Source organism: Schistocerca americana, chromosome 2 (genome assembly GCF_021461395.2).
Source record: "Schistocerca americana isolate TAMUIC-IGC-003095 chromosome 2, iqSchAmer2.1, whole genome shotgun sequence".
Lineage (NCBI taxonomy): Eukaryota > Metazoa > Arthropoda > Insecta > Orthoptera > Acrididae > Schistocerca > Schistocerca americana.
In genome coordinates, this window is record NC_060120.1 from 339,319,125 (window position 1) to 339,346,430 (window position 27,306).

Sequence of the window (27,306 nt, forward strand, 5' to 3'; positions counted from 1 at the left end):
CTCGAGCAGCCAAACCAAACGAGAGTTAACTATTCGCTCCATCACTTTACAGACACAGCTGGTAAGTGAGATGGGTCGATAACTGGAAGGCAAGTGCTTGTCCTTCCCCGGCTTAGGGATCGGGACAACAATAGACTCGCGCCAGCATGCGGGAACATGTCCCTCAATCCAGATGCGATTGTAAGTACGAAGAAGAAAACCTTTACCTGCAGGAGAAAGGTTCTTCAGCATCTGAATATGAATAGAATCAGGCCCTGGAGCGGAGGACTGTGACCGGGCAAGTGCGTTTTCGAGTTACCGCATGGTGAATGGGGCATTATAACTTTCACGATTCGAGGAGCGGAAGTTAGGTGGCCTACCCTCCTCTGCCTGTTTGCGGGGGAGGAAGGCAGGGTGGTAATGAGCGGAGCTCGAAACCTCTGCAAAAAAGCGGCCGAAGGCAATGGAAACATCCTCAGGGGCCACAAGGACGTCATTCGCGACCGTCAAGCCAGAAACTGGTGAGTGGACCTTAGTGCCAGATAGCCGGCACAGGCTACCCCAGACAACAGAAGGAGGAGTAAAACTGTTGAAGGTGCCTGTGAAAGCAGCCCAGCTGGCTTTCTTGCTTTCTTTAATAATACGACAACACTGTGCACGTAATCGTTTATAATTGATACAATTCGCCACTGTAGGGTAGCGTTTAAAGTTGCGTAAAGCACGTCCACGAGCACGTAAAGAGTCTCTACACGCTGCGGTCCACCAGGGGACCGGTACGCGACGTGGAGAAGAAGTAGGGTGAGGGATGGAATATTCAGCAGCAGTGAGAATGACTTCCTTGAGGTGTGCGACCTGACGATCGCAGCTTGTGAAGGTTTGATCCTGAAAGGTCGCCCTGGAAGAGAAGAGCCCCCAGTCTGCTTTGGAGATGGTCCAACTAGATGAGCACGGAGAGGGGGTATGCTGCAGGAGATGGATAACACACGTGAAGTGGTCGCTCTAATATGTATCAGAAAGTGCATACCACTCAAACCGGCGTGCAAGTTGGGTAGTACATATAGAGAGGTCTAAATGGGAATAGGTGTGAGATGTGTCCGAAAGAAAAGTAGGGGCGCCAGTATTGAGGCAGACAAGATTGAGCTGGTTGAAAAGGTCTGCTAACAGGGAGCCCCTCGGGCAGGATGCTGGAGAGCCCCAAAGGGGATGGTGGGCATTGAAGTCTCCAGTTAACAAAAATGGTGCAGGTAGCTGAGCAATAATTTGCATCATGTCTGCCCTGGTACACGGCAGACGACGATGGAGTGTAACGGTACAAATGGAAAATGTAAAAGTGGGGAGAGTAATTCGGATGGCAACTGCCTGCAGGCCGGTGTGCAACGGGATGGGATCGTAGTAAATATCATCCCGGACCAGCAACATAATCCCTCCATGAGCCGGAATACCTACCACAGGGGGTAGGTCAAAACGCACAGAGGTGTAGTGTGCCAAGGCAATTTGATCGCATGGGCGTAGCTTCGTTTCCTGGAGGGCTACGACAAGCGGACGGTGCAAGCGGAGCAGCAACTTCAAGTCCTCTCGGTTGGAGCGAATGCTGCGAATATTCCAGTGAATAAGTGCCATCGTAAGAAGAAAAGGAAGATGAAAGAAGGGGTCACCTCGAAGGCCGCTGAGGGCCTGGCTTTGAGCGAGCACTGCCGCCGCTATCAGTAGGCGGACAGTCATCGTCCATTGGTTCTATAGGTTCATCGGCCATCTTGGTAAGATGGCCGGGAGGGGGAGCTTCCTCCGCCGGTGAACGGCCAGATGTTCGGCTACCAGCGGTGCGGCCAGGCGAAACGGATGACGGCCTGGGGCGGCAACCGCTGGGTGGCGCAGGAGAAGAAATGCGCCGTGGCGGAGAAGGAGAACTGGGCTTCCTATGAGCCTTCTTGGAAGGTCGTTTGGTGGAAGTACTGGTCGATGGCTGGGAGGTCGACGTACGTAGGAAGTCTGCACGGGACGGTTCCTTCTTGAAGGCCCGTGCATCTGACTTCTGGGTCTTCGTCTTAGCAGAAGCTGATGAAGGGGCTTGTGTCTGTGGGGTGATGGGAGGAAGAGGAGACGCCGACCGCGCGATCTTAGCACTGGCCGAACGGACGACCGTGGTGCTGAAGGTCAGATCGCATGTCTGGGTTGCCACCTCCCTGGTAGTCCGAGGAGAGGCGAGGACAGTACTGTATTTCCCCGCTGGGAGCAGCGTGGGCTTCCTACTAGCTAATAGCTTGCGAGCAGCCGAGGTGGACACTTTCTCTTTGACCCGAATTTCTTGGATACAGCGTTCTTCCTTATAGATGGGACAGTCGCGGGAGGACGCTGCATGGTCACCCTGACAGCTCACACAACGAGGAGACGGAGGTGGACAGTCATCCTCATGGGCATCCCTGCCACAAGTGACACATTTAGCCGCATTGGAACAAGACTGGTGAGTGTGATTAAAACGCTGACACTGGTAGCAGCGCGTAGGTGTCGGGACATAGGGGCGAACAGAAATAACCTCGTAGCCCACTTTGATGCACGATGGCAGCTTAACACTATCAAAGGTCAAGAAAAGTGTCCGGGTCGGTACAAGGTCATTGTTGACCTTTTTCATGACCCTATGGACAGCTGTCACGCCCTGCTCAGCGAGGAAAGACTGAATCTCCTCGTCAGTCAATCTGTCGAGGGATCTAGTATAGACCACACCACGAGACGAATTCAAAGTTCGGTGAGCCTCCACCCGGACAGGGAATGTGTACAGGAGTGTGGCTCAAAGCAGTTTCTGTGCCTGAAAGGCGCTCTCAGTTTCTAGTAACAAGGTACCATTACTCAACCTTGTACAAGACTTAACAGTACCGGCTATGACATCTACGCCCTTCTGGATAACGAAAGGGTTGACAGAGGAAAAATCCTTTCTGTCCGCAGATCGAGAAACAACGAGGAACTGTGGGGCAGGCGGTAGTACTTTTGTCACTGGTGGCTGGTCATGTTTCCGTTTGTGGGCAGAAGTCGAGAGAGAAGAAGAGAAATCCATTGCGGAGGAATCCCCCATGATTGCCAGCGTCTCCGATGGTGCGCTCCTTCCTTATGGGGACCCTCTCAGAGGGCACTCCCGCCTTAGGTGAATGTTTACACCTCAGGTCACACCTCCCGAGAAACAGACGGAGGGACCAATCGGCATGGTCAGAAGGTATCAGCTCAGGCAATCACCCCTCCCTGGGTCTGGCCTTTACCAGGGGGTACGTGCGTGCCTTACTTGTCTACCCAGGGCGGGGAATTACGCATTACCCCGTCACCGGCTACGCGTGCGAACGCGTGGGTCGGCCTTCAGGCGCGCACAGGGAGGAAGGAAGAAGAGAAAAAGGAGGAGAGAGAGGACAGACTGTCTCAAACGCCGAGGCGGACACCAGAGAACGCACGGAGAAGACGGCAAGGAGAAGAAGGCAAGGGAAAAAGTAAGGAAGACAGTGAGATGGAGAAGAACAAAGAAAGGAACCAACCAAAGGAAGGAAGAAACGAGAAGTGAAAAACCAAAAAGACCACAAATATAGGTCATGGAACCGTCCGTCTCCGGACGCAGGCACCAACTACCCCCTTCAGGGGGATGGACTCCTTTCAGTCGCCTCTTACGACAGGCAGGAATACCTCGGGCCTATTCTAACCCCCGGACCCGCAGGGGCGATGTTTGTATCTGTATTAGCTGTGGTGTTGTAGTATTAATACAAGTAGTTGCTTTCTTAGTAGACAGAGAATTTAGAGACCGCTATTGTTAGTCCTATAAATAGTTCTACTAGTGTAACTGAACTTAGGTAACATAGACATTTAGTTTTTTTTTCAGTAACTGTAAAATTTTTACCATGAGTGAGAAGTTTGGGCTCTGTCGTAGGTTTGTGAGTAGTGGGTTATGATGTGAGATTTGTTCAAAGTGTTTTCATTGGGAGGGGGGAATGCAGTGGAGAAGCCTGTGGGCATGCTAACGAGATCCTCTCCTGGGAACGCAAAATCTGTAGTAGAAATAAGTTGATAGAGGAGGAGACGCATAAGATCTGAGCCTTTCAGGTGAAGTTACAATGCACAAAGGAGGAACTAGATAGGCTGAGGAGGGAGAAGGGTGGTAGGGAATGGGAACTGGCAGTTGGCAAGAAGGCAGGTAGGAGGAGGAGGTATTCAGTTATACTTCGCATTTATGCAATATAATTGACCAACTGTCAGAGTTGGGTGGAGAGGAGCCTCCTGTAGCTGTAGGTGTAGGAAACATGCAGCAGTCCTCAGCAGTTAGGAGGCCTAGGTCAGTTGCAAAGTCTAACAGAAAGAAGAAGGTTCTGCTGCTTAGGTAGTTCGCATGGTAGAGGTGTGGACCAGCAGTTGCAGGAAGTGTTGAGGAGTGAGTACCAGGTCACCAGCATTGTGAAGCCTAGTATAGGGTTGGCTCAAATGTCTGACAGCATAGGAGAATTACGTAGGAATTTTACAGAGGAGGATCAGATAGTGATAGCAGGTGGAGCGGGGAACAGTCTTGATAGGGACGGGGAATATGATATAGGTGGTGACCTGGTAAAGATAGCGACTCAACCTGGTGGCACTAATTTGCATTTCTGTTTCAGCGTCATGATTATCCTTATCTTAATGCGGCTATTAGGCGCGTTAACATGGGGCTGGAGAGGGCACTGATGGTAGAGGGAATGGGTCACATTTCAGTGGTGCCAGTTGGGTCTATCGGTAGATGGGGTTTCACTAGGCATGGCCTGTACCTCAATAGGTATGGGAAGGGAGGCTAGCTAAGCTTATAGGTGACAAGAGTAGTGGGTGGTGGTGGTGGTGGTGGTGAGATCACTCCTGTAGTAGTTGGTGTTAGAGCTGCATCTTTGCTAGATTAAAGTCAGCTGATAGGTACGCCTGCTTATTAAAGGAAGTTCCTGTAACTACAGGCTCACCTCCAGAGGACACCATGTTTCCAAGTAGAGAAGGAATTAATAGATTTCATCAAAATATAAGAGGTACTGGAGACAAAGTTAGTGAACTGCTTATAGATGTTGACTCTGAAATTATTGGTATATCAGAGAATCCACTAAATAATTTGACAATTCAGAGGCTTCCTTTACCAGGATACAGATTAGCTGGCTGTTTTTCAAGGAGTTCCTTGTGGGACGGTTGAGTGGCTATGTACATAAAAAAACAGTATTCCACTTGAGTCCATAGATGTATCATAGCACTGCACTCAACAGATATTTGAATGTTATGCAGGGGCAGTTGAATTTAGTGAAACAAAACTTTTAATTGTTGTTATTTATAGGTCCCCTAACTCTGACTTCAGAGGATTTCTGCTCAAGCTAGAGAGGGTTCTTGTTTCACTTTGTAGGAAGTACCAGAAAATAGTTTTATGTGGTGGCTTCCATATAAATTTTGTATATGATGGTGCAAGAAAAAGGATGTTGGTAGATCTCCTAAATTCATATGATCTGATGCAGACTGTTTTTCCCAACCAGGGTGCAGGGGAACAGCAGCACAGCCATAGACAATATTTTTATTCAGTCTTCATTACTTGATGGGCATTTTGGTTAGTAAAAGGGTGAATGGCCTTTCAGACCATTATGCACAATTTAACACTTAAAGGCTTTAGTACTCAAATAAATACCACATTTAATTACAAACTACATAGGAAAGTTAATCCAACAGTAATAGAGAGTTTTTTAAACCTAGTCAAGGAACAAGAGTGGCAGGTTGATAAACATAATGCTTTCCTTAACACATTTCCCATGTTCTTTGAGAGTAACTTTCCATTAGAACATTCTAAATGGGGTACTAGCAGTAATAGGCTGCCAGGGCGGCTGACTAGTGGGATATGGATATCATGTAGAACAAAGCAGGAATTATATCAAAATGTTAGAAGCAGTCACAATCAAGTTACAGTAGCCCATTACAAACAGTATTGTAAGATGCTTAAAAATGTTATTAGGAAGGCAAAAAGTATGTGGTATGCTAACAGAATAGCTAATTCACAGGATAAAATTAAAACCATATGGTCAGTTGTGAAGGAAGTGTCTGGTCTGCAGCACAAGGTTGATGATATAAAGTCAGTTTGTAGTAGAAATATTTCTGTTACTGATAAATCAGATTTATGTACTGTATTTAACAATCATTTTCTGAGCATTGCTGGTGAATTAAACAAAAATTTAGTTTCTACAGGGAATCATATAACTTTCTTGGCAAATGCCTTTCCGAGATTGATGTCTGAAATACAAAGGGAAGATTGAGACAATTAAGTCACTGAGGACTGGACTCTCATGGATATGATGGACTGCCTAACAGAATGCTAAAGTACTGTGATGCACATGTTAACCCTGTATTTAGCCGTATTTGTAATTTTTCCTTTAGGAATGGTCAGTTACCTGAATGATTAAAGTACTCAGCAGTGAAGATGCTTTATAAGAAGGGAGAAAAGGATACTGTAGACAATTTTAGATCTGTTTCTATGCCATCAGTGTTTGCTAAAGTTATTGAGGATGTTGTGTATGTAAGGATAATTGATCATTTTACATCACACGACTTGCTATCAAATGTACAGTTCGGCTTTAGAAGTTGTTTAACAACTGAAAATGCTATATTCTCTTTTCTCTGTGAGGTACTGGATGGGTTAAACAAAAGGATTCGAATGCTAGGCATATTTTTTGATTTAACTAAGGTGTTTGATTGCGCTGATCACAAAATATTGCTCCAGAAGCTGGACTTTTACAGAATATGGGGAGTAGCTCACAATTTGTTCACCTCTTACTTTAGCAACAGACAGCAAAAGGTCATTATTCACAGTGTTGAGAATGGCTGTGATGTGCGGTACTGTCAAATGAGGGGTGGGCAGGGATCAGCATTGGAGCCACTCGCCACTCCTGTTCCTTATTTATATAAATGTTGTTGTTGTTGTTGTCGTCGTCTTCAGTCCTGAGACTGGTTTGATTCAGCTCTCCATGCTACTCTATCCTGTACAAGCTTCTTCATCTCCCAGTACCTACTGCATACCTACATCCTTCTGAATCTGCTTAGTATATTCATCTCTGGTATCCCCCTACGATTTTTACCCTCCACGCTGCCCTCCAATACTAAATTGGTGATCCCTTGATGCCTCAGGACATGTCCTACCAACCGATCCCTTCTTCTAGTCAAGTTGTGCCACGAACTTCTCTTCTCCCTAATCCTATTCAATAACTCCTCATTAGTTATGTGATCTACCCATCTAATCTTCAAGATTATTCTGTAGTACCACATTTCGAAAGCTTCTACTCTGTTCTTGTCCAAACTACTTATTGTCCATGTTTCACTTCCATACATGGCTACACTCCATACAAATACTTTCAGAAACGACTTCCTGACACTTAAATCTATACTCGATGTTAACAAATTTTTCTTCTTCATAACGCTTTCCTTGCCATTGCCAGTCTACATTTTATATCCTCTCTACTTTTACCATGATGTGCCCTCTAATATTACAGGTAACTAAAATATTTCTGTTTGCTGATGACACTAGCTTGCTAGTAAAGGATGTTGTGTGTAACACTGGCCCAGTTTCAAATAGTGCAGTTCATGACCTAAGTTCAAGGCTTGTAGAAAATAAACTAACACTAAATCACAGTAAGACTCCGTTTTTACAGTTTCTAACACACAATTCAACAAAACCTGAAGTTTTAATTCCACAGAATGGGCATATGATTAGTGAAACTGAACAATTCAAATTTCTTGGTGTTCAGATAGATAGTAAACTGTCATGCAAAGCGCACGTTCAGGATCTTGTTCAAAGACTTAATGCTGCCACTTTTACTATTTGAACGGTATCTGATGTGAGTGATCGTTCGACACGAAAATTAGTCTACTTTGCTTATTTTCATTTGCTAATGTCATGTTGTATTATATTTTGGGGTAACTTCCCATTCTAAAAATATATTTTTGGCTCAGAAACAGGCGGTTCAGGCAATAAGTGGTGTGGCAGTTCGGGCAATAAGTGGTGTAAGTTCATGAACCTCTTTTTGACCCCTGTACACGAGTCTGGGCATTTTGACACTGGCCTCTAAATATATATATTCCTTACTGTCATTTCTTTTTAACAATATTAGCTTATTTCCAAGAATAAGCAGCTTTCACTCAGTTAATACTCGGCAGAAATCAAACCTGCGTTTGGATCAAACTTCCTTAACTCTTGTGCAGAAAGGTGTGCGTATACTGCTGCATCCATTTTCAATAAGGTACTGCTCGAATTCAAAAAGCTTAGCAGTAATCCACGCGCTTTCAAATTGAAACCGAAAAGTTCCTCATGGGTCACTCCTATTCTGTCGAGGAGTTCCTTGAAAAATTAAGCCGATTCTTGATGTATTGTTGGATTGACTTTTTTTGGGTTCATAAACATTTTACTTTTATCTGTTATTACTTTCATGTTATAATTTCATGTACTGACATGTTCCATGACCTTTAGATTTGCTCCCCAATTTGGTCCTACAGAACTTTACTTGAAAATAAATAAATAAATCTCGTCAGAGGGTGCCTGACACTTTACATCTCCCTCAGACACCTTTGCTTCAGTGTTTTGGTACATTTGTCTACCCCAACACCACTCCATGTCATAGAATCCCTGTCTTCTGCTTATCTCTTCATTCCTGATCCTATCTCTCAAACTCACTCAAATCACAGGTCTTCCTACAGCCCATGAGACAGACCTGGAGCCAATTTGCGCTGACTGTTGTGTCACTGCATCAGGGCGTATGTTGTAGCTGACACAATGCATACGCCAAACTTTAATTTTTAAATTTAGAGAGATAGTCAGTTTACAGAGCACGTAACCAACTTTTTCAAATGCCATTCAGGTGAGGCCAAATCACGTGTCATCTCTGCTGTTTGGTTATCTTGCACAAATTGGATTTTACGTCCCAGAAGTATGTATTCATTTACTACGTCCAGAACATGGTTTTTGAAGGAGGCACTGATAGTGACAGGACTAATGACTCTGGTCTTTTCAAGGCGATTTTTAGGGCCTGCAGATTCGTAAGCACGGTTGAGATTTTGGATGATTGTTGTCAGTTTATTTGTATTGCTGCTGAAGAGGATTATATCATCTGCAAAGCGAAGATGGTTGAGACACTTTCCATTTTTGCTGATACCTTTCTGTTCCCATAGACAGACAGACACAGACTTTTACATTTCTCTAGAGCCAAGGTAAAAATATAGAAGAGATTGTGTCTCCTTGTCTGAAGCCTATCCAAACGGATACCTTTCCAGTGACACAGTCTTTCTTTATTTTCACATGTAGAGTGCATTCTCGTACATGTAGCGGATTAAGCTGGTATATCTGTAGTCAATAAGGACTCTGTTCATTGATCTCAATAGTGCCTAGGTCTATGGAGGCTATCTGAAATGGAATGTTATACTCCATAAATTTCTCTATCAGTGTGCATACTGCTTGAATCTAGTAACTGCAATGAAACCTTTTTCAAATCCCACCTGTTCCACTGCTTCCATAGTTCCACAATTAACTGATTATGTTCAACAATTCAACAGTGATCGGCCTTCAAAGACTACTTCAGCTGTGTGACGACATTGTAAAAGCAACCTACAGCAAAATCCAATTATAAGGTAGGGCAATAAAAAATGTAACAAGTGGACCTTCACTGAACTTTCATGTTATTAAAATGATACAGCAGATCTACTGCCAGTGATACTGTGAATAAGAAACCAGTGGAAATGGGGAAAAAAAAGCTCCTCTCCTGTGAGGGTACAAAATTTGGCTGAATTAAATTTGGGGATTTTCCCAGAAGCATCACAGACATGAAATTTTATATATCTTAGTGTTTATAAATGAGCATGTGTGTCTACAACTAATTTTATTATAATTTGTATGATGGTTAAAATACTACAGAAAGAAGTCATTTATACATATACAATGTCTTGTATTAATTCAATGTTTGTTTTGTATTTTATTAGTTGCTTGAGGTACTCCTTGAGCAGCATGCAGCAAATGGAGTTCATAAGCAGACATTCCTGTTGCACAGAGCTACCAATGGCATAGAGTGCAAAAGGAAGGAAGACAATGAGATCAATAGAGACTGAGCAGAAGATCGGATTAGGGAATGATGGGGAAGGAAATCGCATGTCACAGCATTTGCCATGAACAATGTATGAAAATCTAAATCTGGATGGCGGATGGAGATTTGAAACGTCATCATCCTGAATGCAAGTCCAGTGTACTAACCACTGCACCATTTTGCTTGGTTGAGCTGAGGAGGACCATTGAGTATTGCTGTACAAGATTCACCAATGAAGATGACATTCATCAACGATGTCAACAAGAAAAAAAATTTAAAACTCTTGTAGAGTCTTTAATTGCATACAAGCATTTGATCACACCCTGTACCTGTAATCACGCATATAAGAAATGTTATACGTTATTCACTCACAATTGCCAAAAATTAACTGAAACATAATAATATTAGCAGATTGATAATTATGATATGAAAAAGAACCTATACCGAGATGATGTTTCAGAACCGCCGTCCCCTCAAAAGAATATAAAAGTATAAGTTTTCTTGGTCAAACAATAGAAAATCCAGGATGGAATGTAACAATATTAGAGGAGGAAAGTTGCGACTCACCATATAGTGGAGATGCTTAGTCGTGATAGGCATAACAAAAAGATTCACACAATTATAGCTTTCGGCCGTTAAGCCCCCTCCCCAACACACACACACACACACACACACACACACACACACACACACATACACACAACTTGCACACACGTCTGCAGTCTCAGATAACTGAAACCACACTGCGAGCAGCAGCACCAGTGTATGATGATAGTGGCGACTGGCTGGGGGTAAGGACGAGGCTGCGGCGGAGAGGGGGAGGGATAGTATGGCAGGGGTGGTGGAAAGTTAAGTGCTGCAGTTTAGACAGAGGGCAGGAGAGAAGGTGGAGAGGAGGAGGAGGAGGAGGGGGGGGGGGCAGGAGGAGGGGGGGGGCAGGAGGAGGGGGGGGGGGCAGGAGGAGGGGGGGGGGCAGGAGGAGGGGGGGCAGGAGGAGGGGGGATGGGCAGGAGGAGGGGGGATGGGCAGGAGGAGGGGGGGGGGGGAAGTAGCGGAAAGGAGAGACATTAAAAGACAGAGTGTGCCGGTGAAATGACGGCTGTATAGTGCAATGGGAACAGGGAGGGGGCTGGATGGGTGAGGACAGTGACTAACGAACGTTGAGACCAGGAGGATTACAGGAACATAGGATGTATTGCAGAGAAAGTTTCCACCTGCGCAGTTCAGAAAAGCTGGTGTTGATGGAAGGATCCATATGGTACAGGCTGTGAAGCAGTCACTGAGATGAGGGATATCATGTTTGGCACCGTGTTCAGCAACAGCGTGGTCCACTTGTTTTTTGGCCACAGTTTGTCTGTGGCCTTTCATGCGGGCAGACAGCTTGTTGGTTGTCATGCCTACATAGAATGCAGCACAGTGGTGGCAGCGTAGCTTGTAAATCACATGACTGGTTTCACAGGTATCCCTGCCTTTGATGGGATAGGTGATGTTAGTGACCGGATTGGTGTAGGTGGTGGTAGGAGGATGTATGGGACAGGTCTTGCATCTAGGTCTATTCCAGGGGTATGAGCCATGAGGTAAGGGATTGGGAGCACGGGTTGTGTAAAGGTGGACGAGTATATTGTGTAGGTTCGGTGGACGGCGAAATACCACGGTAGGAGGGGTGGCAAGAATAGTGGGCAGGACATTTCTCATTACAGGGCACGACGAGATGTAATCAAAACCCTGGCAGAGAATGTAATTCAGTTGTTCCAGTCCTGGATGGTACTGAGTGACGAGGGGAATGCTGCTCTGTGAATCTGATGATTTCATTTCATCTCATTTTTTCCCCTTGTACATCCGTTTCGTCCTTTCCGTGATTTTTCACACATATTTGGGTGTATTTTTTGGATGTAATTCTAATTTTTTTACGCAATTTTTCACATTTTTTTGCACCACCATGGACCGTTGCTCCTTCCATCTGTGTAAATACAGAAAAGTTTCCTTATCCCTAGCCAGATCCCAGTCCCACATACTGTTCTTGCATTGTTGCCTGGCTCATGAAATCCCCCCCCAATGGCCTTACCATCAAATTACCTATCTCTGGTTGCCACCCCTCCTTCCACAATGACCTCCACCTGTTCAGATTCCGCCAATCCTTAGCCCTCACCAACATACTCCTGCAAAACCATAACAACTGCGCCCAATCCTCCTTGCAGTACCTTCTCTCCATCCACAAAATTCTCCTGCTATGTAATGCCAAATCCCTGGAACTCTTAACACACACTGAAACTCTTGCCCTGCAAGAAGTTTAGCAACATGCACACCACCACCTCAAAAAGCTCTCCATCCTGCTCACTTCCTTTTCCTGCCTTTGAGTACCAGTATCCACCACCTCTACAACAACCTCCAAACCTCCCCCACGTCCCCTCATAGCTGACAAACCCTGTCTCGCAGACCTACTACACTTACCCCACCCTCCAAAACTCCCACCACCACACAGAACCCAGAACCTAAACAGAACCGCAACACAGTCCTGAATCTTCCTCCAGAAGACTTAGTCCCACAGAAGTATCAGTCCTTTCAAAGGCCTCACCTTTTGCCCCACTCCCAAATTCAATCAAGCAGGACTTGTTAAAGACCTTCTCTCCTTCTCCTGGTCCCTACAGGGGAAACACATTTTCGCCACTAACCTGACCAGCCAGACTCAACCAAAGACCAATATTGAACCTTGCCTCACTCAGTTCACTCCTCTATCCAACTGCGATCCACCACCACTGCCTCCAAACCATCCCCTGAGATTTTCACTCTGCGGCGGAGTGTGCGCTGATATGAAACTTCCTGGCAGATTAAAACTGTGTGCTGGACTGAGACTCTGCAAGGTTCGCAGGAGAGCTTCTGTTAAGTTTGGAAGGTAGGAGACGAGGTACTGGCAGAAGTGAAGCTGTGAGGACGGGGCGTGAGTCGTGCTTGGGTAGCTCAGTTGGTAGAGCACTTGCCCGCGAAAGGCAAAGGTCCCGAGTTCGAGTCTCGGTCCGGCACACAGTTTTAGTCTGCCAGGAAGTTTCATACCCTGTTAACTTTCCAGAGTTTTTTAACCTCGAACCTTGCCTCACTATCATTCCCCAAATGCCTCTACATGCAATCTAACCTTACATCCTCAGAAAGAACCGCACTCCACCATCTAAAAACTGATTCTGACCTTATAATCCTACCTGCAGACAAAGGCTCCACCACTGTTGTTTCGAACTGCAAGGATTGTGTGGCAGAAGGACTCCATCAGCTGTGCCACAGTGACCCCATTCCAGTAGTCCAGCAGGATCTCCAGTCACTACTCAACTCCTTAGGCCCATCCCAGAACCTCTCCCCAGAGTCCATCTCTCTACTTACCCCCACCACTCCTCGCACCCCAACCACCCAGGACGTCCCATTGTGGCCAATTACTGTGCCTCCATTGAGAGAATCTCTGCTCTCGTAGACCAACACCTTCAACCTATTACCCGGAACCTATCCTCCACTGATTCTCCACAGTTGCTGTCCCTTTATCACACTGTGCCCTGCCCTTACCTAATGGATCATACCCCTGTAAAAGACCTAGACGCAAGACCTGTCCCATACATCCTCCTACCACTACCTACTCCAGTCCGGTCACTAACATCACCTATCCCATCAAAGGCAAGGCTACTTGTGAAACCAGTCATGTGATTTACAAGCTAACCTGCAACCTATGTAGGCAGGACAACCAAAAAGCTGTCTGTCCACATGAACGGCCACTGACAAACTGTGGCCAAAAAACAAGTGCACCACCCTGTTGCTGAACACGCTGCCAAACATGATATCCCTCATCTCAATGACTGCTTCTCAGCCAGTGCCATACGGATCCTTCCTATCAATACCAGCTTTTATGAATTGTGCAGGTGGGAACTTTCCCTGCAATACATCCTACGTTCCCGCAACCCTCCTGGTGTCAACCTTCATTAGTCACTGTCCTCACCCATCCAGCCCCCTCCCTGTTCCCACTCCAGCACTACACAGCCGTCATTTCACCGCCACACCCTGTCTTAATTTCTCTCCTTTCCGCTCCTCCTCCCCCCCCCCCCTCCCCCTCCACCTTCTCTCCTGCCCTCTGTCTAAACTGCAGCACTTAACTTTCCTCCACCCCTACCATACTATCCCTCCCCCTCTGCTGCAGCCTCCTTACCTTACCCCCACCCAGTCGCCACTATCATCATACACTGGTGCTGCTGCTCGCAGTGTGGTTTCAGTTATCTGAGACTGCAGACATGTGTGCAAGTTGTGTTTGCATGAGTGTGTGTGTGCGCGTGTGTGTACATATGTATGTTTGTCTATTGCTGACAAAGGCCTTAATGGCTGAAAGCTATAATTGTGTGAATCTTCTTGTTTGCCTATCGTCACTCAGCATCTCCGCTATATGATAGTAGCAACTTTCCTTCTCTAATTTTCTTAGTCAAAATTCTAATAAAACCAGTGTCACATTGTACATCACCACTTTGCCAAATGGTTCAGTAAACCATTTTTTTTGCATGTGCACTTACCTCAAGCAACCAAGGTTTCAGAGCTTCATCCAACAAGACATCAATTCCAAAAAGTTCATATGAGCAGTAACGGGAAACAAGATTTGCACGTGTTAGTTGACTTATGGAAGATTCCCCACTGATGATTGTCTTGATAACAAGATCCACAAGACTGTCCCACAATGCCTTAACGTCAACACCATCCTTCTCCAGGTAACTCCACAGTGTTTTGACTGTCCTATAAATTTAAAACAATAGCTGAAACATTAATCAATGGTACACAAAGGAAGAGTATACAATTATTTATATACAGATTTGGCACTGAAATGGGTCAGCAGTTTCTTGTTGTATGTCAACATTATTTGTCAATACAAGATGACTGATGTGCATCCCAAAGAATAAAGTGGAAACACGGAACTTCTTCACCTGTTTAGTTTCATTTAGATCTGACCAAACTAACAAGAAAGCACAATAATCACCTTCAGGTCACTTGATGAACCAAGTCTTAAGGAATTTGGCTCCATATGTAAACACTCAATTTAATGTGAATACAAGTCATTTCTGTACACAACTGAGAATTGGTAGTGATAGTATAAGACACTATTCTTAATCTAGAAAAATCCATTTCAGTCAGTCGAAAACTCTTTAAGTTAACAAAATATGACCCACATTCACTTATGGCTTTAAAACACAGTCTACAAGAAATCCAAAAAACTTTGCAGATATGTAAATTTAATGCTTTGGCAGCATGGTTTCGAGTGGCAAATATTAAGCAAAAATATCTGTTGCAAACACGTTATACATAGAGGAGATGGAGTAAGGAAGGTCGCACAGACAAGGAAAGCGTACACCCAGTGGGTCATCAATTTCTCTTATCTTTTGCACAACTGCAGTATATACTTACAGGTATCAATGCTGGGTTAGTACAATGGGCTTCTCACTGTTTTCAAGAAATGGTAGTTTTAAGTTTTATAAGCCTGGTGGATACCATACAAGAGCGCCAGCTATTGAGCTGGCTACATTAGAGAAATGGCTAAAACGGCAGGCTGGGTATATGTCCATACTGGATTCAAGTCTCAATTTCTTTTCTAATCTTCCAACAAACACTTCTATTGCTCCAACGAATCATGTTTCTTCAGAAAGGAGCAATAATAATGAGGATAATCATAGTGGTATATTTGTGGTGAGGCTTAATAAGGAATGCTGATGAAATGAACATTTATTTATATCAATACATTCATACAAATATTACAAAGTAATTTCAGTGAAGTCATTTTACTTCATCTTTGTCATTGGTAGGTGAACATGTTTAGGTTGTATTCATCATAAAAATATGGAAACCACAGCAAACTTCCACTAAGCATATTTTATAAATAACTGTTCCTGCCACGTACATTTATTTTTTTAGTAATTATATGGTGAAATACACCTTATTAACTTTTTAATAGGAATCTTATTTACTTTTTAATAAGAACCTTATTTACTTTTTAATAAGAATAATCAATCAGAAATTGTTTTTGACATACGCCATGCATAATTCAACATAGCCATGAATGCTTGAGAAGTGTATCAATTGATGCAATATCAGGGAGTGAGGAATAATTCACTCTTAAAGAGTGGTTTTTTCTAACCAAGTAACAATGTAGAAGCATTTCATCCAAGTTTCTTATTATTCCTTGCCACGAAAGAACCATCGCCACAACCAATGAAGAAACATGATTTGTTACAGCAATACAAGTGTTTGCTGGAAGCTAAGGGGGGTAGGGGATCCGGGGGAGGGGGAGATGGTGGTGGTAGACTGACAACAGTGACCAAATATAGCTGTAGTATAGTCAGACTTTTATCTGGCACCTTTTCCAGTTATGCTAACACTGCTCTGGCTGACAGCTGGTACTCTCATGTGGTATTCAACAGTTTTGTAAAATTTTGAACCTCAATTACATGAAAATGCTTGAAGCTCATCACACTAGGGCACCTTGTTACATTTAGTCTGTACTAAAATCGACTGAAAAATAAGGCAAATTGATGAGCAATTGCGATTTTGCTTCCATTGTGAGAGATGTGCCATACCATCTTCGAGAAAGGAGTGATGCTGTAAGCAGTCTCACAAACCATATTCTGTCACTTCAAAGGAGCATTAGGAGCATTTACTCTGACAGGCTGACGACGATTAATTTAGTTGTAGTCAATGTTTAATGTATCTTTGGCACCAATGATATTAGATAAGGAATGCTGGCTCAGATTAAAAAAGATGGGGTACAAAACTGAAGGAGTTGGTGTAAGTAAGAGCTAACACTGAATTCAATAAGTGTTGGGATGATCACATTATCTGATGTGTTTTCAAATGGTCTACATGCTGACAAGAAAACTCTCCAGAGGTACTGCTATAAAACATTGCTGAGTATGTAAATTATCTTATCTTAAGGTATTTACCTCTCTGAATTAAACTGAATATACAATATGCAGTAATTCAAAATATGCTTTTTTGAGTTAGCACTATCCTCAAATGACCCCTTCAACTGTTCACACTTTTTGAGCAAACCATACCTATAATTTCTAGAAATGATTAGGGGGAGACCACATAAAGTTTATAGGAGGACAAGTATAGACAAGGATTCAATCTATACTTGTTCTGAATGAGAGTCCAGAGTCTTGACCACTGTGTCATGTCTGTCAGTGATGAAGGAAAGAAATGGGTGGATGCAATAACCTAGGATTAAAGGAGACATTTCATTCTATACTTTGTAACCTTTACCAGAGTATTTTCCCATAACTGTACTTTATGTTAATTATGAGACTTTAGATTACACAATCAAAAAATTAGGTGGTTAAAGAAAAACAAATAAAAGTGCAAAAAGTTGCATGCTGACAATAAAATGGGGCAAAACCTGATAATACCATACAATGATAAACAGTACTGATACACAACTGCTGTAAAGAATAAAAACCTACTACTTGTGACAAAATCTCCAATTTTTGGCATTTGTGCCTTTTTCAGCAGAAATTAAAACTGCTCAAGAATGAAAATAATGTATGGACTGGCTTCTACGCTCACTTTACAGCCACTATTTTATGTACATTACACAAACATATTTATGACTGACACACAATTCTTGAAACAATGTTGAAATACTTCGCACACCTCCTACAAACTTAGCTAGAACTGACAGATCTGTAAACAAAATACACAGCTCATAAGGGTGTAAATAATTTCTTATGTGTCCTCTACACACGCTGACAATCTGAAATCACAGCAAGAATAGTTGGAGGAGACATAAAACATTTCCAAATAAAACAACACGATTGTGAAATAGCAAAATTCTGAAGTTGTGGAGTTTAAGTGTCATTTAACACATTACCATTTGTGTCCCTGACATGCTGATGCATCTTCATTCTGTGTGTACTGGCTGCTCATTTTATTGATACTGTAGTTTGTGAGATGCATGTATCTGTCACTTAGACATGCCATGTCACCAGAGTATTTAACTACAGGAAGAGAAAAAAATCCAATACTTAACACAAGTAGGGATATAAAAATAATAAATACTAAAAATATATGATTTATCTGCAATTAATACATACCTGATGCAAATCTTACCAGGCCATCATCATAAATATAAATCCGCAGAGGATTGATACTTGTAACAAGAACATACAAGCGTAAATCAAACTTACTACCATTTATCAAATATGGCTGTGAAATGTACTTCTGAACAACCAATGGTCTTCTCTTTGGTATCTGAGCCCATCGATGTATTACTTTAATGCCCGTTCCTCTTGCTGATGCAGGCTAGTAAGTAAGATAATGCATTAGACACTATTCAAAAGTGGAAAGGGATTGGATTGTTAACACTTACGTTTTACAGATCACCTAAATTGTATTATTCTAATGTAATCACTGATCAAACAAGTACGGGTGATGGAAAAATATACTTTTTGGTCAAAAACGAAAATGTATTTTGTTTCATAATATGGATACAGAAAATCTACTCGCAATGCAACAACAAGCCCCTTGTGTGGTTTCAATTCATTGTCAATAGCATACCATATGGCCATATGGTTAGATGGTAAGTTTTGAAACTCTGCAACTCACTTTTACTGTCAAGTTTCACTAGGTCATTTTCCATATCTCTCGCCACCTGCTGTTCACAAACTCACTCTCTCGTTTTTGTCCAGTACCTCTATTCTGATTTGAGCTTGTAGGTGAATTTTGCTGTATAACTAGGAGTATTTCGTAGCCTCTCTTCTACCAGGTTGATATGTCTCTGGTTCCAAAAGTTATTTTGCCTTTCCCTCTGCTGCCATTTGACAAATCAAGTAATTTCAACACTTTACCCTTCAAAAATTATGTAGAAAGAAAGGAAGAGAACAAATACACTGCTAAACAACAACAACAACAACAACAACCAGAATGGGACTAAACAAAAAACAAATGGGTATCATACTTCCGAATGAATATGTAATTAAGGACATAACTAAATTTATGATTAGTGTAACAATCAGCATGAAATCTGTTACCCTCTGGCAGTATGTTTCCCTAGTGCTTGCTCATGACATGAAAACTAACAATAAAAATATTATGCCACTTCACACTGACATAAGTCAGTCAACCCATTACGGATACATCACTAACTCAGTTTATATATTCTTTTTGATAGTCATCACAATTGTACACTTTGTTAATCTTACACTGGTTTCCACCTAACTGTCAATAACTTCTGTTAAGAACACAAAGCAAGTGTATGTCTAGGATGTCTAGGTTGTGGGGGTTGTTTTCTAAAGGGAGAGGAACCAAGTTTTATTTACATCATCTACAAAAATAATGAATTGTAAAGTATGATGTTCATCAATGGAAAATTCGATATTAATTGCTTAGTAGCTTTCCTAGGATAAACTGCTTGTTGTACTGACACTCAAAGCAGAATCTCTGACTTCACCAATTGAGCTATCAAAGCACACTGCACCTTTCACTTGCAATCTGCCAGTACCTTTCTCTTTTTTCCATAGCACTGTTCACATTCTATTGCACAGTGAAATTTTCATCCGGGTAACAGCATTTCAATAATAAAATAATAATAATAATAATAATAATAACAATAACAATAACAATGTTTGGATCAACATCTTAAATACAGAAGCAGACATCCTTAGTTATGTTTAAGGTCACTAATTCATATTTTCCTGTATTATATATTAGCTTTGTTTCAATATATTCACACCTTTTCTTTCTCATGCACAGTTTACCAACCCATTGTCAAGATCTTTGTTGCATTTTATTACAATAATTATAATCAAGAGCTTTGTATTTGAGGGTACAATTAATGTACTGAAAAGGTTTTGTACCCTCAACATCTGGTTTATGAAGCATATATTCAATATTTGTTGTATTGTACAGACAGAGAGCAAGCAATTTATGTCTTGTGCATTCAGTAAACTTAACAACCAAAAAGATTTAATGGAAATGAAATAAAATAAAATCCAGTGGTTTTACATAAAATGAATTTATTAATTTACAATACTGCACTTGAAATTTTTGATAATTCCTCAGAAAAGAAAGAAATAAAAATATAATTATAGGATACACAGTAAACCTTTAATATATCAAAGAATGACAGTAATATCTATCTTGATATAACATTCTTTTTCATAGAATTTGTAAGTGTACGAGATTTTCCAGATTTTTGTAGCCAAAGTTTTTGGACATAAATCATTTTATTGTTTGAGGGTGAAATCTCATATTAATTTTGATTATAAACAACCTTCATAAGCAGAAGATCAGTTCATTCGTTTATCCAGAAAATCACTCATAACTTCAAAGTTTAATTATTATATCAGAGGATTAGGTAAGGAGCAAGTCTTGTTTCATACGTTGCACTATTTATCTGAGGTATTCAGGATGGGCCCCATGCCATCCCAAGAGCATTAAAGCTGTATTTGATATCATCACATGCAAAGTAATCCAGAGGTGGCAAACCACTGGCAAATCTTTAGTTGTCGGTATACCTTTACCCAATGGTAATGCATATGCTGATGAACTGTTACTCTTTTTTCTTTGGAAGTTTAGGCTTTGTTCAAAACGAGTTGCACCTAGATGTTTAACCACTGATTACATTTTAAAGACAAAATAAAAACTTTCCTATAAATCAGAGTTACATGAGGCCTGGTTTTGATAGAAGTTGAGCTCTTCTACAGACATAATATGAATTATCAATTAGTCAGGGGTTTGCACACTTTCTGGAGATGAAGACCAGCATTGTGGTAACTTGTGAATTAACTGAACCCTTGCAAAGTACAAACAATTAATAAGGAGTGGTCTCTCTTTGTGACGATGAGTTGTCTTAAGAACCTGCAGATAATGAGAAAACCCGTTAAAAAAAACTACTGCCACAAAAATTATTGTGCTGTGAAGTTTCCTCACATTCTTAGAAGGAAGATGAACTAACAAAACCAAACCATGGGGAACACAGCATCATCAACAAAATTAGCCTGGCAAAAAGGGAAAAGATGGTCTAGTGTACAACCTCTCATCACCAGAGTTGGCAAATATCCTAAATTAAATTACAAACCTCTATACACAACAAATGATAATCTCTGAATGAGAACGAGTTGCTTGGCAGCATTGGTACTATCTGAATGAAGCAACTTTACATTTTAGCTGTTATTATTTATTACATAGCCCTTCATAACAAAAATATAAAAACAGTGTGCTATGTTGCAAAAGCATTCATCACAGTTACCCCACAAGGGTAAACAACCTTTACTACAACCTTGACCAGGGCAGTAATGTGATACTAGCGCACTGTCACAGTGTGTCAAACATATTGTGGAGACTCCTTCCCTCACCTCGTAGACCAGACACCCCCACCCTTGCTGGTCACTTCCACTGGAGGGATAAGTTAGACAGCCACGCTTTCTGAGCACTAGGCATGCCGAACCGTCGCTCGACCAACCCCTTGTGCAATCCGACGAGGCAACATCCCCAGCCCTGCTCTTGGCAGCCTGGCCGCGGAATGCCACGAGGCCCTCGTCGTTGCCCACCGCAATTCACCGGGGTGTGCGCGTAACACACAATTCTTATCCCAAGCTCATCATCGTCGTCTTGTTGTGGTCCATTTAACGAAAGGAATGCTATCGTGTTTTTCCACACAGCCTTTTACAGCTGCATCTTCGAGGCGATTCTACTGTCTAAAGAAGTACAAAGCCTGCTGACAGATGTCCAGTTCGTCCTCCCAGTATCAGCAATTTGAATATTGCGTGCAGTGTAGTGTAAATAGTGCAGTGAAGTGCAATGCGCTCTAGGACTACCAGGCTGTTTTATTACTATTCTATCCCTGGCTGTTTTGTCACTCCTTTGCCGCCAAGTGCACCAGTGAAGCAGTATTTCCATGCTGCCGGATGGCATCAAACGATGGTTACAAGCCACCCATGGTCTGCCCGGTCCAGACAGTCCTCTCAATTAAGAGGTATTAGCTCATTTCGAATGTTACTTGTAACGGCTCTTTAGAGAGTGTTTATTCAGCAACAAGTATTAGATTAAATTCTGTAATACGAAATGACCTAAGAGCCAAAACACAGTAGTAGTATTTCGAAATAGAGTAACGCAAAGCAGTACAAAGGGAATCCGAGGAAGACCTAACAGAGCTGCAGTTTGTTCTGAATGTAATATACAAAACCAACGCACAGCATTGTTAGGTCTCTTGAGTTTTTGTTTTCAGTGGTGGTGAGTGTGTTTGCAGTTCTTCCGTGGTAGTTGGAATTTTGGGATTAGAAGCCTAATTAAATTGCATTCTTAGAACCGGATTAGACATTGGAGTGGTGGAGAATAGATTATTTTGGGATAAATACAGAGACGGAGTCAATTAGAGGTGACTGGGTGTATGAGCATTGATATTCAAGTGAATGGTGATTGTACGTGTTAAATACAATGCTATCATCGTATACTTATGATCGTGAAGAGATTTATTGACAATACGGAAACTTTTATGTTGAATTAGGACTTTATTGGCTGTATGCGAGTTATTAAAGAGTATTGGGACTGAAAATAGTTTGGAACTTATCATACTAGTATCTTTGCTGCTTGTTGTCAAGGTGATTCCACTAATAAACAAGAAGTGAAAAATAGTGCCCGTGTCTCATTACTGAAACAAGCTGGTTTCCCTTTATTAATGTAACACGTGTGGTCGCGAAATAAGCTCCTGTTAGATCGGCCGGATGCATCCTGCTTGCACCCCTACCCACCCCTTGTCCTCTCCACCCTCCCACACCCTTCTACACATGCCACCCCTCTGTACACATCACCGCCCCCAGCCTGCACCCCCACCCCCGCATGCCATCCCTTTGTTGTGTGCCACTGTCCCCTTCCAGGCCCCGCCCCCCCCCCCCCCCCCAACCACCTCCAAATGTAATCTATCCCATTGCGCACACCACCACGCCTCTCCCACAGCTGATAGACATGCGACCAGACAAGCCACAGTGTAACCTGCACCAACACACGGCAGAGATTGTACTGCGTGACCCACACCGTGCATGCCCCACCTGCCTTCTTCTCTGCAACACTGCCTGCCAGCACCCTCTTGCATACTACGAAACACTGCCTGCATGGTGCTATGTCTCTGCCACATGTGACCACCTCTACGGTAGTCACACCCGACGGGCTGTCTAACCAGCAGACCCCCGTTACCCCTCCTGCACCAGCACCTATGAGCACTTCAGAAGTATCTGAACTCCGCTTGCAAAATTCAGCACTACAGAACTGCTTGACTGAGCTGACCAATGGGGCAGCACACCCAGCAAAGCTGATTCAGGATACCCTTGCCCCAGTTGCGCTGCCGCTCATTTGCCCTCACTCACTTCAACCCACAATGTTGGCTGCTTCCATTGAGGCAGGTTTTGCAGGCTGCTCTATCACAAGTGACAGAATGAAATTCAGGATGGTTGTCAGTCACCTCAACCTGACCACTGCTGCCCAAGTCTGGGATGTTCTTACACACCCACACCCCTCCAGGAGCTACAGTCAACTAAAATAATGCATCTTTTCCAGCTTTGTGGCCTCGGAACTGCAACGGCATATAATTTATCGTCATCCCAACAGCGTGGCAACATGTGCCTGCTGGATCACATGCGAGCACTTGCGAAACTGCACACCCTCCCTGAAGGTCTGCTTCTAAACTGCTGGCTTGCCCACCTTCCCACCCCCATTCAGGCTGTCCTGACCTCACACGCCCATTTATTGTTTCGTGATGCAACGGTCTTGGCCGATAAACTGTTAGAAATCCTGAACTCCATCTCTGCTGTGGCTGCAGTGCTTAATGTTGTCTACCACTCTGCGGCTCTAGCTGGCTATTCATCCATCCCGAGCCACGACGTGCGTAACTGCACTTTAACTACCTGTCTCTAACAATCCTACACGCAGCATGCAGGCCCCCCCAATCTCTACCAGATTCTGGCACACCTAAGCTTCGATACGGCATCACTTACTGCCTGTGTCGGCCGTCTACACTTCACGCAAGGTCGTGGGATCTAATCCTGGGCGGACAACAGAAATTTTCAGTCTGCCTTTTTGAAAGCAGAACACAGCTATTGAGCCACACACAATAACAACAACAACAACGATTATTAATATTATAGCGACTGAAAAATTTAAAAAACAATAAAAATGCTGTCTTCTTGATGTTGGGTGCATTTTTTAAATCACAAAGTGAATTAGTGATTTTACTTATAACTTAAAACTGAAAAACTGTTACTTCATGCCAGATACACAAAGTTTCCAGCACATGATAATTTATTTATATCATGTAACAAGATTGGAATTAGTTTCTGGTCACCATATTTGGTGTAACTGAGGTAAACTCCTACTTAAGGAAAACACCCTCTTAAGGATAAAAATATCACAAGTGTCCCAGGCATTCATTAAATAAATGATTTACTGTACTTGCCTTATTACTCTCCAACATCTGTATTTTGAATCAAAATAGTTCCACATCTAACTTCTCTGTAGATAATTCAAATAAGATGAAGTCTACTACATATGTTATATAGTGCATTGATCAAATTTTTAGAGGGGGTCAATCCAAATGAAGTGGTCCAATAAAAATTAAGTTGGTTGCTTGACCATTTTTAAATATTTTAATTTTTTTTATATGTGATTACCCTAGAACTGAGAAGTTCAAAACAGTTTTTTAAAAAATTTACCTTTCATCTTTACTGAAAGGTGGCCATTTTCATTTGTAAGCGTGGGACGATGTTTCAGTTTACAGACGTTAGCAAAAATATGAATATCTCTGCACTGGGTTAAGTTACAACATTGCAATTGACATGATTGTTTTTAGAAAAGTGTCCTCTACAACATTGTCTATTACACAAAATACCCTAAATTAAAAAAATAACCACTCAAAATGACCTCCAAAGTTTGGTAACCAAACTTTCAAAAATCTACTTTTTAGTCCCAAAAATAACAAACGTTTGGGGTTAGGTGAGACTGAATATAAAAACATGATTTTTGCACAGTTTATACACCTATATGATAGCAATGTACTGTAAAAATTTCAACATTGATATCTGACTGAACAAAGATATGAATTTTTGAAAATGAGGGAACAATTCACATTACTCTACAACTGATCTTATGGCTGTTGCATATTTAAATGGTTTATTGTTTCATTGTAATAAAATTTAATTGTGACATATATTTAGTTAACACTATTACCCAATATACAATTAGTTTATTTATTACTAATAATGCAATATTAAACAATGGGAGCTTTCGCTTTTGTTCTATGGTAATAAAAATGCCCACACAAGGAAGAAAGAAGAAAGCTGACAGTGAAAAACTCCATTCTCTTTTCGGACCTCTAGCCACGCACACGCACGCAAGCGCATGTGCGCACACGGATATGTGCGCGCACACACAAGGAAGAAATAAGAAAGCTGACAATGAACAACCCCATTCTCTTTTCAAACCCCTAGCTGTCCACATTCAGACGGAGCGACAGCGGAGTGCAGCTGAAGTTAGTTGCAGTTGCTGACATCACTGCCTACAGATGAAAATCTGCTTTTGGATTCATGTTCTTTACAGATCATGCTTTTCTTAGTAATTTGACAGCCATCAGGCTAGGACAAAAAAATGGGATTTGGATGTGTGTGTGTGTATGTAAACTCTGGGCAAAGATAAAATTTATTATATTTTTCCTGAAGGAACGTTAATTTAAATCAGCATGGCAGTAAGGCAATGAGAGAATATGCCATCTTTTAGAGTTGCAGAGGTGTGAGCTCTTTTCAATAAGCTTTGTGCTGATAATGAGTCTCCACTAGAATATCAAACGTAAAAAGACAAATCAGTAGCTGTCAAAGAAATGAGTGGTTGTATAATACACCAACTTATATTTCACTTGTCCCACATTTGCACAAACTTCTTTGGGTACTTTCAAGGACTACAGGAAGTGACCACTGATGGTGCTTGGTAAGCCAAGAATAGTAAGCTGAGAATGGTATCAACATGCAACAGATGCAATGTTGCATCTCTTACAGCCATTCAATTAAGCATCACGAGCCTTAATGGTACCCAAGGATTAGAAGTCGGGCACCATACGAAATCAAATATGAGGCCTAAAATAGAAAATAAGATAAAATGAATTTGATAATGGAAACCCGCCAATAAAACATAAATCATGAAGACAGACTGCAATTCCCTATGGAAAGAAAATAATAAGCACAAAAGGGCAGTGGTTATTGAAAAGGGTGGTGTTTACTGCTGTTCAGCTAACAATTTGGAGTTTTATCAGAGAATGTCTATGTGACAGAAGAGATTGATTTTTGCATGCCCTTATACAGTGCTGCATGAGACCTCCTTATTTTGAAAAATGTGATAGTAGTCGAAGACAGATTACGTACACACGAGGCATTTACAGATGTACTGGACTGACAATGAGCAATTGTGTTCACTTTTTCCTATTAACTCTAATGCTGTCTGCCATATTTCTTCACACTCCTAACAATCTTGCCAGGCCTAAACCCTGCGTAAAATGGTAATGCAAAGCACTTGCTCTCTTCTTAAATTTTTTCCTTGTAAGTGGCCAATAGTGAAAGTTTCATTTGCATCACTAAGTTGGCCTGAGTATCTCTCTCATGAGCAATAGTTACGAAAGCACGCCATTCTTATTGCAAATTGCCAATTCTCTGTCCACTAATGTTGGTCACAGTATTGAGAAAGTACAAAATGGTGGCTGCACCTAGAGTTTCAATAGAGGACTGTCAGATTTTTCTTTCTGCAAAACAGAATGGCATTGTTAGTCTTCTCCTTCACAATGATTAGGAACATGTGACATCCATTTTCTTTCACCTCTTTATACTTAGCTTGATGTTCCTGTGTCACTCTAATGGTGTCCCACAAATTCAATTATATTCCCAATGTGTGATAAGACCTAATCAAGGCAGTGTATAAACAAATCTATACGAGGATTTAGCTTCATGCAGGTAGTTGCAAACACCTAATTATGTTTTTGTCAAAATGTATCATAAGCCCAACCACAGAGTTTTCTAGCATGATTTTTTCTAGTGTGAGGAGGTAAGTTTTGTTGATGTTCATTTTGATGTTGACATTTACTCGAAGGTAAGTCTTATCCTTGTGAGCACTGTCACAACAGGTATCTTTATCAGAAACAGTGGTACTCAAAGGAGGTGTTCTAAATCATATTATTGTGATGGGACTCCGTTGCCCAGGGAACAGTATTATGGAGGTC

At 42.1% G+C, this 27,306-nt stretch overlaps 1 protein-coding gene across 5 annotated transcripts in view; it reads right to left on the reverse strand.

Annotated features, from left to right (window-relative positions):
- Window positions 1-27,306, reverse strand: part of LOC124596034 (tubulin monoglutamylase TTLL4-like) — a 257,391-nt gene that overhangs the window by 116,096 nt on the left and 113,989 nt on the right. For all 5 annotated transcript variants that reach the window (XR_006978272.1, XM_047134999.1, XM_047135002.1 and 2 more), the window contains exons 10-12: window positions 18,152-18,359; window positions 17,929-18,055; window positions 14,591-14,807 (exon numbers count right to left, since the gene is read on the reverse strand). Coding sequence is in view for 4 of the 5 variants with exons in the window: in XM_047134999.1 (XP_046990955.1) it covers window positions 14,591-14,807; window positions 17,929-18,055; window positions 18,152-18,359 (552 nt within the window). In the remaining variant the exon portion in view is untranslated. The remainder of the gene's footprint in view (window positions 1-14,590; window positions 14,808-17,928; window positions 18,056-18,151; window positions 18,360-27,306) is intronic.